This window comes from Marmota monax, unplaced genomic scaffold, assembly GCF_021218885.2.
Source record: "Marmota monax isolate L192 unplaced genomic scaffold, Marmota_monax_Labrador192_F-V1.1 WCK01_AAM20220418_F8-fsc00132, whole genome shotgun sequence".
In the NCBI taxonomy this organism is placed as follows: domain Eukaryota; kingdom Metazoa; phylum Chordata; class Mammalia; order Rodentia; family Sciuridae; genus Marmota; species Marmota monax.
In genome coordinates, this window is record NW_026695199.1 from 2,073,388 (window position 1) to 2,090,948 (window position 17,561).

Here is a 17,561-nt window from a genome sequence, read left to right on the forward strand (position 1 = left end):
TTTAATATTAATATTAATATAAGATGTCAAAGTTTGAACTGTACAGAAGTCATGGGCAAAGTGAGGCAAAGAAATCTTTTTTCTGCAGAGAGAAAAATAAAGCAATAACTGGACAGAAACAGGTACCTGAGAGTGAAGAAAACCACTGTGGGGTTTACCACAGGAATTTGCTCAATCCATTGGTACCATTATTCTAAAAATTCAATTGACCTGAGTTAACTTGACTTAATTTTTCTGAGCTAACAGTGAGTTCCTTTCTTTGCCTTAAGTTACTCAGTTTATGTTACTTGCAACCAATTGAAATTTGACAGAATAATAAATAATAAGCTATATTTAAGTGAACAACTTACATACTTCTTGCAAACTATTTCAATAACTTTTTAATTAAATATTCCCCCATACCAAGACACTTTAGGATTAAAATAGGAACAAAAATTATTTCAAAGGTCAAGCTTATTGAGTATATGTCGATCATTGTACCCCTGCTCCAGATCAGGGTACAGAATGGTTTTCAAATGGTAAGTACCTGCTGCATTGAGTAAATACCAAAATCAAAACAACAGAAATCAAGCGGAAGAATAGTAACATCACACATTCAGTGCTTACCATGTCCAGGCATTGTGCTAAACCCTGCATGATTATCTCATTTTAATCCTTACAATAACTTGTTTAGTAAGTAGTATTTTATATAATTTATAGATACAAAAAATGGAGAAACAGATTAACTAGATTGTTATATGTCATATAGTGAGACTTGAAACAAGAATTTGGGTCTGGATTAGTTTATTTCATTGTCTCTATGTTAATTATACTGCCTCTTAGGAGACAAATATTTTTATGTTAGTAATTTGGATTAAACAATGGAAAATCTGTATGTATGTTTATACAAGCCATCTATTTAAAAATCTAGGAAACAAGAATCAAAATTTATCTATTTTAATAGTTGAGGAGAGGAACTGAATCCAGTTTACAACTGTAATCTCAGTGCTTAAAAAATGCAAACTTTGGATAAAATAATTTGTATAATTCAATAAAGTTATCTTGGCACAGCCTTATATGACACAAAATAAACAGAAATCTCTAAATCCAAATTTTGATATTTTGTTTTGATACTGAGTACTAATTCCAGGCTTGCTTTACAGAACTACATTCCTAATATGTTTCATTTTTAAAAATTTTGGACAGATTCCCACTAAATTGCTGAGACTGGTCTTGAATTTATAAGCCTCCTCATTAAGTCTCCCAAATTGCTAAGATTACAGTTGTGTACCACTTTGCCTGGCTAAATTTTGACATTATTATATTATTTCATTTTTAGCTAAAATAATCATGCATCCTTTTGGAAAAAAATAATCAATAACTAGCACACCTGTAATCCCAGCAGCTTTGGAAGCTGAGGCAAGAGAATTGAAAGTTCAAAGCCAACTTTAGTAACTTAGCAAGGCCTCAAGCAATTTTGCAAGACCCTGTCTCAAAATTAAAAAAATAAAATATAGGCTGAGTCTGTTCTTCAGTGTTTAAGCACTCCTGGGGTCAATCTCCAGTAGAAAAATAAATACAAATATACATACATATATGCATACACATAAATTATCAACAACTGTCTAAAGAGTTAGACAACTATTGTGTATCAACCAGCAACAGATATGTTTAATGTCAATTTATATTTGAGGCATAGTAATTTGGAATAAACTTAATGAAAAATTTGTATGTATGTTTGTGAAAGTTGCATACTTAAAACTAAAGGTAAATAAAAAATATCTTTAGAGCAGCTCATGGTATTCACACAAACAATGAGTAGCACTACAAATATCTAATTTTCAGTGTGTTCCATACATAACAAGTGCTACACTGATTCAGCCTAGAAAGTGGTCACTCTTGTAGGTAATAATGAAAGGTTTCATGTTGTATACTTTGAGCTGGGCTTTGAAAACAATTAGCATTAAGATGGGCTGCATGAAGAGTGAGAAAGAGTATTTAAAGCAATTTGTACAAAATGCTAGAGGTAAGAATTTATATAAGTCTTTTGAGGAGTTTGGAAGACAGAAATCAGTTCATTTGGGAGAAAGTGTGATGAGATATAAGATCACAAAGACAGCAGTGGCTTGGCTCCAAAGGACCAAAATTCCAGGGTGAGCAGTTTGGACCATCATTTTCTACATTAGTGCAAACACTGAATAGCATAAAGGGGAAAAAATACGGAGAACAAGGCAATGAATAGTAAAAGCCTCGGAAAACTTCAAACACGAGAGGAGTCTTGAGCATTCTCTCTCCCCCTGCTGCCTTTAATGGAAATAATCAACAGGAATGCTGGATGATTACAGTATACTTTTTCTCTGTGGGAGAAGGAGATTATGTACTCAGAACCATAAAGCATTTGCTTGCAAAATTAATTCAAATTGACTTGCATGGGAGCACTGTCATATGAATTGAAAATAGCTGAAGGATGGTTTAAAAAAAAAAAAAGATACTGATAAACAGCAATCAAACCACTTGGAAAAATACCTGGTGCTTGGGCCCCAGGGACCTCTTCAAGGCCTAGATTTATTTAACATCTTCATTAATGAATTGGAAGATGAGAGCAAAATAAAATCATTATATTCATATATGGAAAGTGATACAAATATCAATGAAATCGGAGAAATTTTTTTTCAGCTGAAAAAGAACTTTAGGCCCAGATTTTGCATGAACTACATCATTTGGCCAAGAATTATCTAGACAAAGACCTACAAATCCCCTTATACTACATAATAGGGAAAAGAAAAAAAATATTAGTATCCAATATGAAAGAAGTGGGAATTATAATGGGAAATGGTCATTTGGTAAATGCATATGCACAGATACCTCACATCAGAGGTGAAGTAACAGTAATGTGTACATTATTCTTCAGAAATGAACTGGAATCTGTTTGGATCTATGAATACAAAATTGGAAAAAGCAATTCAAAGAAGAAACAAATCACAAGAGCTGGATGTAAACTTAGGCAAAGTAATGAGTATGGAATCTGTACACACTGCAACCCCCAGGGGGAAACAATTGATGAGGTTTGGACAGAGGGAAGAAGATTTCACAAAATGATCTACTAACAGGGAGAAAGAGAACTCATCTCTGAGCTATATTTTCCTACAAGAAGTAGAATGCAATTTAGAATCAAAATGGAACATTTAGGTATCCAGTTGCAGCTGGGATAAAGAGAAGGGTTCATTTTCCATCTTATGCATATAAGTTGCCCTATAATGTGGAAAAAGTGTTTTGGGAGCTGCTAGAGAAATACTCACATTATTTCATAATGACTTTAAATACATAATTAGATTGAACCTAGTGAACAAATACATGTCAATCCTGTTTTGCAAAAATATACTGTGACCACTGTTAATTCATTCCACATACTGTCAGATATCAAAAACCAAATACAACATTTGCCTCATATGCGGAACCAAAGCTGGACATTTTAAAGAACTTCCTTCATAATTGCTAAGTTTACATGTGGGAAATCTAAATGCAAAATTTTGTGTCTTCTAAACATCAGTGTAGGCTTAATGACTATGTTGAATTCCTTAAATTATTTATATTAATTACCATACAGATTGGATGTGCTTTTTTGTTGTTGTTGTTGTTTTTTTAAATGAATATAAAGCTACTTTGGATCAGGCATGTTTTTCATTACAGTAGCAGTTGCATTATAAATTATAATATCCATTCCCTTTAGGATTACTTCCTATCAGTGTCCAAGAAAAGAGCTTTTCTATATCCACTAATGTGTTCTTTTTTACCCACTTCAGCATTACTTTAATCTTTATTAGCCTCTCCATGCTTGGTGTAGGCCTCAGTGCTTGTCATTATCTTTATTCTCCTTCAGTAGGTAGCAAAGCCAAAATGCAGGTCTGGCAAGTCACTCTGATCCTAAGCAAAATTTAAGAGGGGAGAAGTGTTCAAATATTTCTCCTAATTCTTTGTCTTTAATTTTGAAGTCATGAAATCTCTCTCTCTCTCTCTCTCTCTCTCTCTCTCTCTCTCTCTCTCTCTCTCTCTCAGACACACACACACACACACGAAATCTGAGCATCAGGATGGAAAATTCAGTTTAATTTTTCTTGATTCAGAAGAAACCACAAAAGATATTAATGATGTGTTCACTGTCCATTTTGAGTAATCTAAAATCTGGGCTGTCTCTAACTTAAAAATATGTGCACAGATTTTTTTTCTCAAAGAATTTAGAATATAGAGCAAAGTAACAATGAAACAAGAAAATCCCTAAACACCTGCTTTGACATAATAACTATGTTGGGCTATTTTTTTATTTTTTTATTTTGGGGGCAAAGATGAAGCTATTCTGTTTCACTTTAAAACAAATATGCCTTCAGTCAATATTCTAAAGTCTTCCTCAAATGAATAAATTACTCTGAATGATTCTAATACTCTTCAGATCACCGTAAGAAAAGATTAAAATAATGTTTATTCTTTTTATTTGACTGGGAGATGAAAATATAGCAATAACAAAAGTAGAGCTTGCAATACAACTCAGAGGAGATGCTCAGGGGAGTGTAGAGGCTTCCCCACTGTGTGCTCCAGGAAGTATAGAAAGCCCAGTGGGAAAAGGCTGTTTCCACCAAATCAAAGGAGGCAGGTGTACTTTGTGCCTTCTGTAACAGCAACATATGGAAAGAAAAAGCAACGGTGGAATTTCAAAGACTAAGTGCATAACCTGTTCTAAACAAAAAATTTACACATCAATTTTATTCTCCTATGAATAAGTTTTGAAGCACTTGCTGAGAATTTCCAAAACAATGATGTTTATATCCATGCTTAGATTACATAGATTGATCAAGATTAAATGTTCCAGAGGGTGACTGAAATAACTTTAGAGTAATTTGTAGGATGCAAAATATATCTGCAGGGTGTATACATGTCAGTTGGTAAAGCTGTGAATATGAGATTGGCAGTTTAAGGGTAGAAAAAAAATGAGAGAAAAGTCTTAAGTGATAAAATATTTATTTCAGAAACAGTCTTTGGGTTACCTGTTATTCAGCAAAATGATTATAACAGAAAATTGAGACCAGTGTATTGCTATGAGGTTTGTTAATCTATTCTAAATACTTTGATCATTGTAACTGAAATGAGATTATTTGAAATATAACTTTTGCCTTTAAATAAAATATTTAATATATTTAATTTTATATATTTAATAAATATATTAATATTTATATATTTAATTTTTAAATTTTTTTCCTAAAGTCTGGACTTAGAATTTGCTATGATATATTTGAGAAAGTGGGGTTTGTAGAAATGGAGTTCTTAAGTTTATACATAGAGTTAATCCAAATTTTTTTTTTAAAAATGGCATACAACAAAATAGTAAAATATTCCATTATGAAAATGAATGCATCATCAATCCAGAAAAGACAGGGCAGTCTTTAATACATATTGTAAGGTAAAGGATGCCAAAATAAAAAGGCTACATACCATGTGCTTATATCTGTATAACATTCTAGAAAATGCAAAGCTATGGAGACAATAAAAATAATAGTATTTTTCAGGACTGAGTGGGGAGAAGGGATGAATGGCTGGAGCATAGAATGCTTTGAAGGCAATAAAACTTTTCTGGGTGATTCTACATTAGTAAATAAATGTCATAAGATATATGTCAAAATCCACAGAATGTACAACAGGAGTGAATGTTAATGTGAACTATGTAAGTTACGTAATAGCTGAGTATCAATGTTGGCTCATCATTTATAACAAATGTTCTCCATAAAAGCTGTATATTAATAGTAAAAACAGAGCTGGGAGGAAGGTGAGGTCATATTCAGGAACTCCTTATGTCTTCTGTTGACTTTTCTGCACATTTAAAAAATATAGCCTATTAACTTAAAAAAAATTAAAATGACTCTGAAATTTACAAATATCTTAAAATAAAATGTGGTGAAAATGTAAGGAATGAAGGGATGAATCTCAAGTTCTCCTTATCTTGTAGCCCCATCACTAGAATCTATTGTTAGAACTGTGTTCTAATTGGTAAAGGCTGGAAAAATTTTGTGAATTCCAACATGATTTTTTTTAAAGCCCAACCTGGAAGATAAAAATGTGTTTACTCAAATAAGCAATGAAATTTAGAAATGAAATTTGAACTATCATAATTTATATCAACTGAGCCTGAAGTCAATCTGTGTTTTGCTTGTTTTTGTTTTTACAATAAGACATCAGACTTTCTATTTCTTGAATGGTTTAGGGATCACAGTATACATTAAATACATTATCTTATTTTGTCCAAAAAAAAAAAAAAAACACTATGAGATATATGACATTGTAGCTACCCTCCCTGCTTAACAGATAGGAAAACTAAGATTCAGAAAAGCCCATTAAGTTATAATAAATTAGAAAAGAATGAATACAATCTGCTCTGTCCCATTTAAAACCTTCTCTGAGGTGAATTTCTTCTCCAGCATCAATTCTTCCATTGTGCTAACTACTCTACAAAACCTTCTCCTGTCTCTGAAGACATTAAATTTTACCAAAGCTCACTTCCAGTTTCAGATAACTACTCCTAGAAGACCTGGGATTGAGTCAGACTCAGTCTCTTACTAAGTGTATAATCTTGGGTACATTACTCACCTTTAGTAGCCTCATTTTCCTCATCTACAAAAAGAATTCTAATTACCTCTTTGTGCATTGCCCTTGTTAGGATTAAATGTTAACTACATATATACATATTTAAATGTTAACTACATATATACATATTTAAATGTTAACTACATATATATGGAATTGGGAATATATGTTAATCGCATGTATTCATGACCTTGAAGTGTGTGTGTGTGTATTATGGCAGGACAGAATTAAAAAGAACCATATAACAACTCATGTGTGACTCCAGAACACATGCTTTTCCTAAATATATTACGAACTGCTTTAGTGACCTTGAACAAATATTGTCACCTCTTTAACACTTTTGCACTTACATGGAGAGAAAAGATAAGAATAGTAAACATTTTATTTATCACCTGTTCTCTGATTACTCATTCACAGAACCATGAGCTCACTCAGGCTCCAGGAAGTCAAGAATTTTGTACAGGAGTGATGGTTATATATTCAGAGCTCAATAAAAGTCTGTTGAATGAATAAATGCAGAAAATTTACATAAAATCTATTGTGATCTAGTACTTCTAGGTATGTCTGGAATGAAAAAGGGAAGAAGAGTTAAATTTACTACCATAAAGTGCCCACAGGCGTGCATACACACACACACACACACACACACACACACACTCACAAACTGTGGATCCCATATACAATGACTAGAAAGGACATGCTAAAGCCCAGATTCAAATGATGTGTCTTAGCTAAGGTAAATTCTAAAACACAGACTAGAAGGAAAAAATTTCAGCATGTACTCAGCAGAGAAAAAAATTAAAGTTCTTTCTAAAACAAAGGAAATCTGGATGTCTGTGCAAAACCAAAATAATAACACTTCAACAGTTACAAAGGAAACATAAGGTTAATTTAAATAAATGAGAGTGTTAGGTGAAAAGAGAGTCATATAAGAGAATTTGCTTAATTTCTTTAAACTGTAGTTTTCACTACAATTAGGACTATTGAGGTCATGGAAATCTTTTTGATGTGGCTTTCTAAAACATCTGAATAAACAGAGAAAGTACAAATTCAAATTCTATATGGAATCCTCCAATTTTTAAGCACTAACAATAAATTCATAAATGCACACTTATGTGCAAAAACAAATTAACAAACTAAATACCTTATGGACTGATGGAACTCTTGGTATGAAGAGAATAGAAACACAGAACAAAAGTCAATAAAAGAAAAAAAAAAAACATTTATTGGCTGCCAAATGTGCCAATCTGTTTCCTGGATCACACTTGTTTAGTCTTTATTGTAAAACTACACCTAAGTAATTTATGCTCCATTTTATAAAATATATATATTTTATATATTATATATATACATATTTTATAAAATATACATATATATATGAAAAAAGTTATCCTTTCAATAAATATTTATTCAAGTTATATTACAAGTCAGGAACTGAGCCAAGTTTTGAAATACAGTAGAATGGTAAATATGAAATAGCTATGAATAGCCGAGAAGCTTATAATATAATGAAGAGGATAAACACACACAAAACACACACAAAAAGCATTATAGTGAAATGATTGTTTCTAACATGTGTATGGCATGTTAGAAACAATCATGACTATGAGGATACAATAACAGTGTTTCCTTTATATCCTTGCCTAATTCTTAGACCTAGACTTGAAGAAGTGTTCATTTCTTTAATCAGTCTGAGAAATAAAGAATTCATCCCTGTTATGGTTTGGATATAAGGTGTACCCCCAAAGCCCTTGTTTTAATGCAGGAATACTTATAGATCAAATTATTAGGTTATGAGAGTTATAACGCAATCAGTGAATCAACTGACATGGAGATAACTGTATACCGGTAAGGAATGGCTGGAGGTGGATCACTAGGGGTGTGCCCTGGAATGGTGCATTTTCCCTGTAGCCCCTTTTCCCCTCTCTCGTACTTCCTGGCTCCCATGAACTGAGCAGCTTCCCTCTGTCATGCTCTTCCATCATAATGTTCTGCCTCACCTCAGGCTCAGAGCAAGGGAGCTGGCAAACCATGGATTTAATCTCTGAAACTGTGAGCCAAAATAAACTTTTCTTCCTCCAAGTTGTTCTGGTCAGGTATTTTGATCACAGTAACCATAAGCTGACTAAATTGGTACCAAGAAGTGTGGGGGTCCTTGTGGTGAAAAACCTGAAAATGTGGTTCAGTCAATTTTGAAACTGGTTTGCAAGAGGAGTTTGGAGATACAGGCTGGAGAAGCCATAGAATGTTCTAAAAAGATATTAACAGGGAATTCTTGTGAGAAGCTGTGAACATGAATCCAACGTTGTAAGAGAAACCCCTGTGACAAAGAGATGTCAGCAATATGATCATCCACTAACAAAGGTGCTGTGTGAGAACAAAGCCAATCTAAAGGAGGGCACATGCACTATCACCAGCAAGATCAAAGATATGAGGCTGCCAAAGTCCTTTGGAGATCACATCTTGCCACTATATGCTACAGATGGCAGATGTGGAGATGCAGAAAATGTTTGCCCAGCTGATTTTCAGGCTAGCCTTGGTCCTATCCATTCTTTCGATACCCCTAGGCCTCCCTTTTGGAATGGGACTGTATATGGATTTAGGCAAGTTGCTTTTGATTTTTAAAGGTGCTCACAAGCAAGAGGTTGCCTTCAGTCTCCAAGGAGACTTTGAATTTGGACTTTTGGACAATGCTGAAACTGTTAAGACTGGGGACTCTTAGGAATGGACTAAATGCATTTTACATTGTGAAATGGACATAAGCTTTTGGGGTCCAGAGGATGAATGTTATGATTTGAATATGAGGTGTCCCCATAAAATTCCTATGTTAATTAAAGAATATTCAGAGGTGAAATTATTAGATATCGAGAGCTGTAGCATAATCAGTTCAAACTGACTAGGTAGAAACTATAGGCAGGTAAGGTATGGTTGGAAGAGGTAGGTCATTTGGGGTGTTCCTGAAAAGGTTCAAATTTTCTGCATCCCCTATCCCCTCTCTGCTTTCTGAACACCATAAGCTGAGCCATTTTTGTTTCCTCCCCATACCTCTATGCCATGATGTTCTGCCCCACAGCAATGGAGTTTGCATACTATTGGCCCGATCCTCTGAAACTATGAGCTCAAAATAAACTTTCTTCTTTCAAAATTTTAAAGTCATGTATTTTGGTCACAGTAAGGGAAAGCTCACTAACACAATCCCTAAGAACTGACATTCAGGAGACTAATCTGAAAAAGTGAAAAAAATATATTACCTTCAATCAAATATTCACATATTCACTTCTTTACTTTATGTGGTTTTTAAATTCCCACAACACTAATTCAACTTGTGTGTGTGTGTACACAACACACACACACACACACACACACACCTGACAATATGCCAGACCGTATCCTCACTATTGGGAACAGAATGTCTTCTCTGATACGCAAAAGCCAATTCCCAATAAGGGGAGTACTAAGGAAGAATAGAGGTACTTAGGATTAGATAGAGGGGAATGAAAGGAGGGGAGGGGTTAAGGGGTAAACAGGATACTAGAATGAATTGGACATTATTACCCTGTGTCCATATATGATTGCATGACCAGTATAACTCTACATCGTGTACAACTAGAAGAATGAGAACTTATATTCCATTTATATATAATGTGTCAAATGCATTCTACTGTCATGTATAACTAATTAGAAAAACAAAACAAAACAACAACAAAAGACTGGTTCATCTTAGACCAGGAATACTATTTAGAGGAAGAAAATTAATCGAATATTACAAACCTTAATAAGCTTTTCATTAAAACATAAAACAATAATAACAGTGTCTCTAGAATAGACTTCATCACTTAGTAGAGAGCAAATATTTCTTGGAATAATAAAGCAGTAAAATTAAGTTATATCAGCCTTTCTCAAGGATATGACCCTTGCCTTGCTCAATTTGATATGAATTATAGAATAGGCATAATATCTTATACAAAAGTAACACTAAAGGATATCTATTAAATAAAAAAGTATACTTTTTTAAAAACTATGTTAACATGAAATTGATACAATTTTAATTTGAGATGAAATGATTGCAAAATAATTTCTTGTCTATGAAAAGATAAATAGGAGCACTGTGTTCTTTTTACTGAAATACAGTTAATGTGTCCCATAACCAGGTTTCCGTGAAAGATGAATCACATATATGATGGTGGTCCCATAACATTATATTGCCCAGTGACATCATAGCCAGTTTAGTTTGTACAAGTACACACATGATGTTAGCACAATGATAAAATCATAAAATGACACATCTCTCTGTATCTCCATCATTAAATGATGCATGATCAAACTACATCAAATCATAAAACTATATTATAAATAAACTATTCTAAAACCAACTGTTAATAAAATGCATACATCAAATTTAAGGGAATATATATAATTTGTAAGATTATGCTTCACTCTGAAAGTGAAGTAAAGAGAAAGAAAAAAAATTAAAGATAAATAAAGATATAGTTCTTTTGGAAAAAATGGTTGAGTTCCATATGAGAATAATCTACGATTCTATTTCCAAAAGGAAAAAAATATTTATTTTTGATAATTATACTCTTGCAGATTTAATTTATTTGAGAAGGTCTTGATTCTCTCCTCATTTTTGAAAGACAACTTTTCTGGATATAGAATTTTTGCTTTGACAGCTTATCATATTTTGAATATGTCATTCCACAGCCCTCTGCACCCCACTGTTTGTAATAAAAAATAGCCATTAATAATATTGAGTATTTATTTTATATGATGATAGGTTTCCCTCTCAGTGCTTTTAAAATTCTTTTTCTTTGGCTTTGGACCATTTAACCATGGTTTACTGATGGATTTGTTTGAGTTTCTTCTACTTATGTTTGTTGAACTTCCTAAATATGTGTTTTAATGTCTCATCAAATTTGGAAAATTTATATGCATTAATTTTTTCGAATTTTATTCAGATCCTTCTGGCCTCTATTTCCTGCTACTCCCATTATACCTGTGCTGTTCCTCCAAGTATCTTATTTTTTTACTTTTCCTCATTATTTTTCCTTTCACTTTCTCTAATTGGATCTCAATGGTTCCATCTTTCAGTTTATTGATTTTTCTTTCACCATAATCTGCTGATAAGCCCCTGTAATATATTTTTATTTCAGTTTTGATATATTTCAACTCTAATTTCTTTTTTAAGTATTTTCTATGTCTTTACTGACATGTTGAATTAGAAGAAACATCAATCTTATACTTTTTTTCAGTTCTTTGGGCACATTTTATTTTAGTTCTTTGAACATATTTTAAATTGCTAATTAAAGCCCTTATCTAATATGTCAAATATCTGGGAATCCTCAATATAATTATATTGGTGGATTTCATCTTGTGTATTGATAAAATTTACTTATTTATTTACATGTCTCATGATTTTGTACTGAAATCCAAGCACATCAAATAATACAATGTGTCAATTCTGCAAGTTATATTCTCCCCTTATTGCAGGGCTCATTTTTGTTTGCTTATTTAACAACATCACTAAACTAATTCTGTAAAACCTGTATTCTTTATCATGTGTAGCCATCAAAGTTGTTGTGCAATTTTATTAGCAGTTAATTGTTGGACAGATATTGAAAACAAAACAAAAAACCTCAGACCAATAAGTGTCCTCATCTTTGCCAGAGTATGTTTTTCAATTTTCTCATGACTTTTACTGAGGAAAAGAGCTGGGAAGCTCTTACTCCACAATTTTTGTTATTATCATTCACCTAGGATTATGTTGCTTATCTAATCATACTTGACACAAGCTACTCAAAATATGTTAAAAAAAAAATATATATATATATATATATATATATATATACACACACACACACACACAGAGATATACATATATATCATTATAATTGTATTCACTGCAAACACTCATTTTCTTTAAATTTCCATTATCTCACATTTAAATAACATTTAAAAACAAATATAATGTGTAGATACCACACATCTTCCTCTCAGTTTGAAAACTATATACCATTCAACTCTTCTAAATTAACTAGTCTTTCTTCACTATTAACATCAGATATGTCCAAGGAAACATCATGCATAAAAGGTTACAACAATCTTTAAAAAGATACATATTGTTTAAAAGACTGTAAAACAAAAACAGCACCAATCCAACAATTAGGAAAAAAAAGAAAGAAAAACAAAACACACAGTAGTTGCAATGTTTGGAAAAAACTGAGCACTTATACAGAAGAATTTTATTTTTATAAACAAATCATTTACAAAATTGCATAATGTCCCCGCAAATTCCTAGTTGCAAGTGCAACCATACCAACGTACTTTAACTCTCATAGGTACAGTCTGTAAAAGCTTTTTTTGAGTAACTTCTGAGTGGAAACATGAGAAAAACAGAAAACTAAATTCAAAGAGAATATGTCATATTTCTAAAAAATTCTAAAAAAAATAATTTTTAACATGTCAGCCATCTTATTAGAAAAAGCATTTAAAATACATATTCAGTAAAATATTTTTGACATATAAAAGTATGGAGTACAAAAATACATCGTTAAGTACTTATTGATCATTGTTAGCCAGCATCTCTTTCTATAGGGGTGATGAAAATGAAAACAAACAAACAAAAAAAAAAAAAAAACGGAAAGAACTCAAGAACAGGCAATAAGAAAAAAAGGAAAGTTTACAAGAAAGTTTTAAAAAAGGAAGATCCTTAATGTAATATATACCATTAAGTTGACACTGACTATATCTGGATCACACATTTTTTTCTTTAGTTGCATAAAAAGTTCTTATACCTTAACACTCTACTAGTATTAACTTTTTCCATCAAAATTCTAAATGCAACCATAACTTTGTTGCAAAAGTAGGGATTGAACACAGGACCCTGTACATGTCAGGCAAGCTTTATACCACTGAATTAACATCCCCAGAACATAACTATAATTTTTAACAAGAGAAAAGAAATTCCAGATTAATGAAATAAAAAGAACACATATTGAATAGATGTTAACATATAATTATGAGTTAAAACAATACTACTTGTTTTAGTTCCATAAAAATTTTCTTAGTACTGATAAGTATACCTTAGGACTGATTAGTATACCTGATTTTCTCAGTGATTTGAAAAACAAAAGTAAACAGTTTGGGCTCTTGGTATTGATATTTGAAGGTTGGTTACATTCCCTTACTTAAATTAAAATTAACCTTCCACATCATGTAAAATAATTTTAGTGTATATAATTTTTAAAGCTGATTGCATATATATTATAGTAAAAGTTTTAAATGTTCAAATTGTTTAAATGTTTTTCTTTAAATGAGGATTAAAAAATGTTATTTGTCTTTGTGATAACAGTTTGTTAGATTGTAACTACAGATAGCAAATGTTAAAATATTTAGTTATTAGTTAATACAAAGGTCTGTCTATATTGTTTTTAATGTAATATTCATGAAATAGATTTAATATTTTTAGTATAATATGATTTCATCTGATATTATTTTTCTTATGTTTTCATATTGTACCTAATAGTAAGGATATGTATTTAATTAAGCAGAAAAAAATAAAGTACTTAATATAATCTATGAAGAAAGATTGTTAGTATTAAAAATGTTATATGCATATACAAATATTATATACTAATATATGCTATTCTATATGATTTTTATATACCCAAAAAAGGAAGAAGAAAATTTCATTTTCCAATTAAAATTTTGTATTATTCCAAGTTTTACAGAGTAAATCTGTCAGATCTAACATACTCTGTCTGCTTACATTAAGAATTACAAAGAATTTACATACCAAGAAAAAATACTTTGAGATTTAAAAAGACTTTTCTAATTTCTTTTACACAAAATATTAATTTGTAATATGCACCAATGAAATAGAAAGCATTGTTAATTATAATAATCTTCCAATAAAACCATCTTTACTAAGCAATTTTCAGTAAAGAAAAATTCAAAATTGGAAAACAACCTCTGAATGCGGACCTAGCTGATAATCTGAAAAACATTTTAATTAATGGAATTTAGATGAATTTCCTATAGCATTTTCATTCCATAATTCTGCAAATGAAAAAAAAAATGGTTCCAGGTTTGATTTAACAATGATTTTATACATATTAAATTTTATTTCCTGTACATTATAACCATTATAAGGCAATTCAGCAGAAAATTAAGTCCATTTTATATATAAATTAATTTTAAAAATTTGTTACTTACTTCAGTGTTAAAATTTCCTGATGCTTGAACAACCTTTGTATCTTTTTATGGAGAAAAATACTAAGAGAGGAATATAATATAACTGATATTCATTGATTTGAAACTTCTTTCCCTATCACAATTCCCTTCTGTCTTAAGGAGCATATCCGGTGAATTTTCAACCTCCTGAGACTTTTAGCAATGATACATATGCATTTAGTTTAAGTTTAGGGGAAAATTTAATAAGATCTTACCCCATTTTTTGGAAAAGCAATCCATCCCAGGTCCCCCATAACAGTGCGTGAATCCAATAAATTCACTGAAAGAGAAATAACAAAAAGATGAGTGAAATATATAACAACAACAACAACAACATATCTGTATCTCTATTTTGATAGTGTTAGTATGGTGATGCATGCATACCCAAGATTACAGCAGCACAATTCATAATAGCCAAAGAATGGCACCAGCATAGGTGTCCATTAACACATGAATGGATAAAGATAATGTGGTACATACACACAATAGAGTTTTATTCAACCATAAAGAAAAAATGAAATGATGTCTTTTGCAGAAAAATGGATGGAACTAGAGACCATTATGTTAAGGAATAGGTCAAATTCAGAACGTCAAGGGTCATATATTTTCTCTCATATGTAGAAGCTAGAGAGGAAAAAGAAAATAATTCAAAGGGAGATAAGTAGAGGAAAGGAACCAAGGGGAGAAAACTGGGGAAGGAGCGGAGGACATGCTGGGGAGTGATATGGGCCAAAGTATATTGTTATAGTGTGTACATATATGAATATGTAAAAAAATCCCATCATTACATTAAAAACATGTAAAAAAGAAAAGAACAGAAAAACATACACATTTATTGTGTAACTGAAATTAGATTAAGCTTCCATTGTGATGACCACAAGAGGTATAGTTTGTAGAAAATGTCATTGGAATATACGAGAACAACTTATTTTCAATAAACAGAGAACATTTACAACAAAATATAAAAAGACACCATTACCTTAGATATTTTTTGCCAAATAAATGAAAAGTAGAAGATCAAATAATAAGAAAAAGAAAAAATAAATAAATAAATGCCCACAAAAACTATAGGACCATGTAGCTTGGCTAAAGGCACAATGTTTGGGGATTAAGCCACTACCATAAAATTGCAGCTAAATACACTTTATCTTCTTATGGAAAGTGCTTATGAAGCAATTAACAAATAATTTACATTATACAGCAATGAACTATTCCCAAGCTTATAACAGTGTGATATTATCTGAAATCTGTAATCCAAATTGCAAGTTTAATTAAGAAATAAATCTACACATCCTTAAACAAGACAAGAAAATGATAGGAGTTCTTGGGGTTGTTGCTATAGTTAAGAGTCCACTACATCCCTAAAGATGTCTTCTACTTAGATGTGACTAGAGTCTAAAATGTGCTTCATATAAAATTCTCTAATCTGTTATATCTGGAAAGCCTAAGATACTTAGGAATTCCAGAGTAGCAATCTAATATCATCATTATAAAGGAAGCCATGGGTGAGTATATATGCAGACATGAACACAAACTTACACACAGAGATACACACACACGTACATACATACATATCCACATATACACATAGTCCTTGTACGCTGTCCCTGGGAAATCTTACTAGTTTAAAGAGAATTATCTAATCAAAAGCTTTAGAATTGGGTCATAGTTCATTGTCTAAGTTATTATATTTATCTCATATGAATGCATTTGGCCCACTGTACAACTGACTAACTTTGCATGAACATGGCATATGAATCCAAAAGGGAACCACATGGGTTATTCCTGGTAAGAAGTACTGCAGTTTCATAAACCACATTCAAGAGCCAGAATCTTCAAAATATTGATTCTAAACAACAACAACAACAAAAATTCTATCTGCCAATATAAACCTGGGGAACAAAAGAAATTATAGTTGATGGACTGGAAAATTTGTTGTCACACTTTATAAAAGAATATAAGATAAAATCATGACTGAGAATATCATGATCAAAATTAAAACTGAAATTTTGTACATGCTATAAAATGTATACACAAATATTTAGTCTTTATTATGCATCATTTTATTACAGTAGCCCAAATTAGTGGGCAAAGCAGTATGTTCGTGAATGTAAATCTTAAAAACTAAGTTAAAATTCCATAATAATACTAGTAACATTAAAATTAATCAGTAATTTAGAATTCTAGAACACATAAAATATGCTAGTGTGGCGGAGGTTGTTATTGTTGTTCAATATATTTGTTTATCTCTATCACTACTTTTGAGTTCTTCAACTACAAAAAATATATACTAAATAATGTTTGTATCACTTTGGTGTACTCAAAACATATTGCCTTCATGGAACAATAAAATCATTTGTGGAATTACTAATTCCTTAAAAGAAAGATGTCCCAAATGAAAAACCACTGTTTATTACCACAAAAACAAAAGCAAATCAACCAGAATTATTCTACTACTCTCTGAAATTGCACATTCTATGAGTCAGGCCACTTCATATAATTTTTCAGTGAGATCCATATTTTTTCTTTTTGTTCTATTGTTGGTTTTTCAGCTCTCTATGGGAATAGGCTACATTAAACATAAATGTCCTTGTCCTCATTTTAGTTTTCTGGGACACTAGGGCTGTGTCTAGACATGACTAAGTACCAGGGGAGTGCAGAACCTAAATTGTTATGTTTATTCATTTTAATGATTCATTTGATTCATCTTTGATATTGAG

The 17,561-nt window shown here is 31.5% G+C and overlaps 1 protein-coding gene across 10 annotated transcripts in view; it reads right to left on the bottom strand.

Annotated features, from left to right (window-relative positions):
* The window catches only part of Epha5 (EPH receptor A5), a 341,095-nt gene that overhangs the window by 296,129 nt on the left and 27,405 nt on the right, over window positions 1–17,561 (bottom strand). For all 10 annotated transcript variants that reach the window (XM_058574024.1, XM_058574023.1, XM_046428770.2 and 7 more), the window contains exon 2: window positions 15,057–15,121. In XM_058574024.1, coding sequence (XP_058430007.1) covers window positions 15,057–15,121 — 65 coding nt within the window. The remainder of the gene's footprint in view (window positions 1–15,056; window positions 15,122–17,561) is intronic.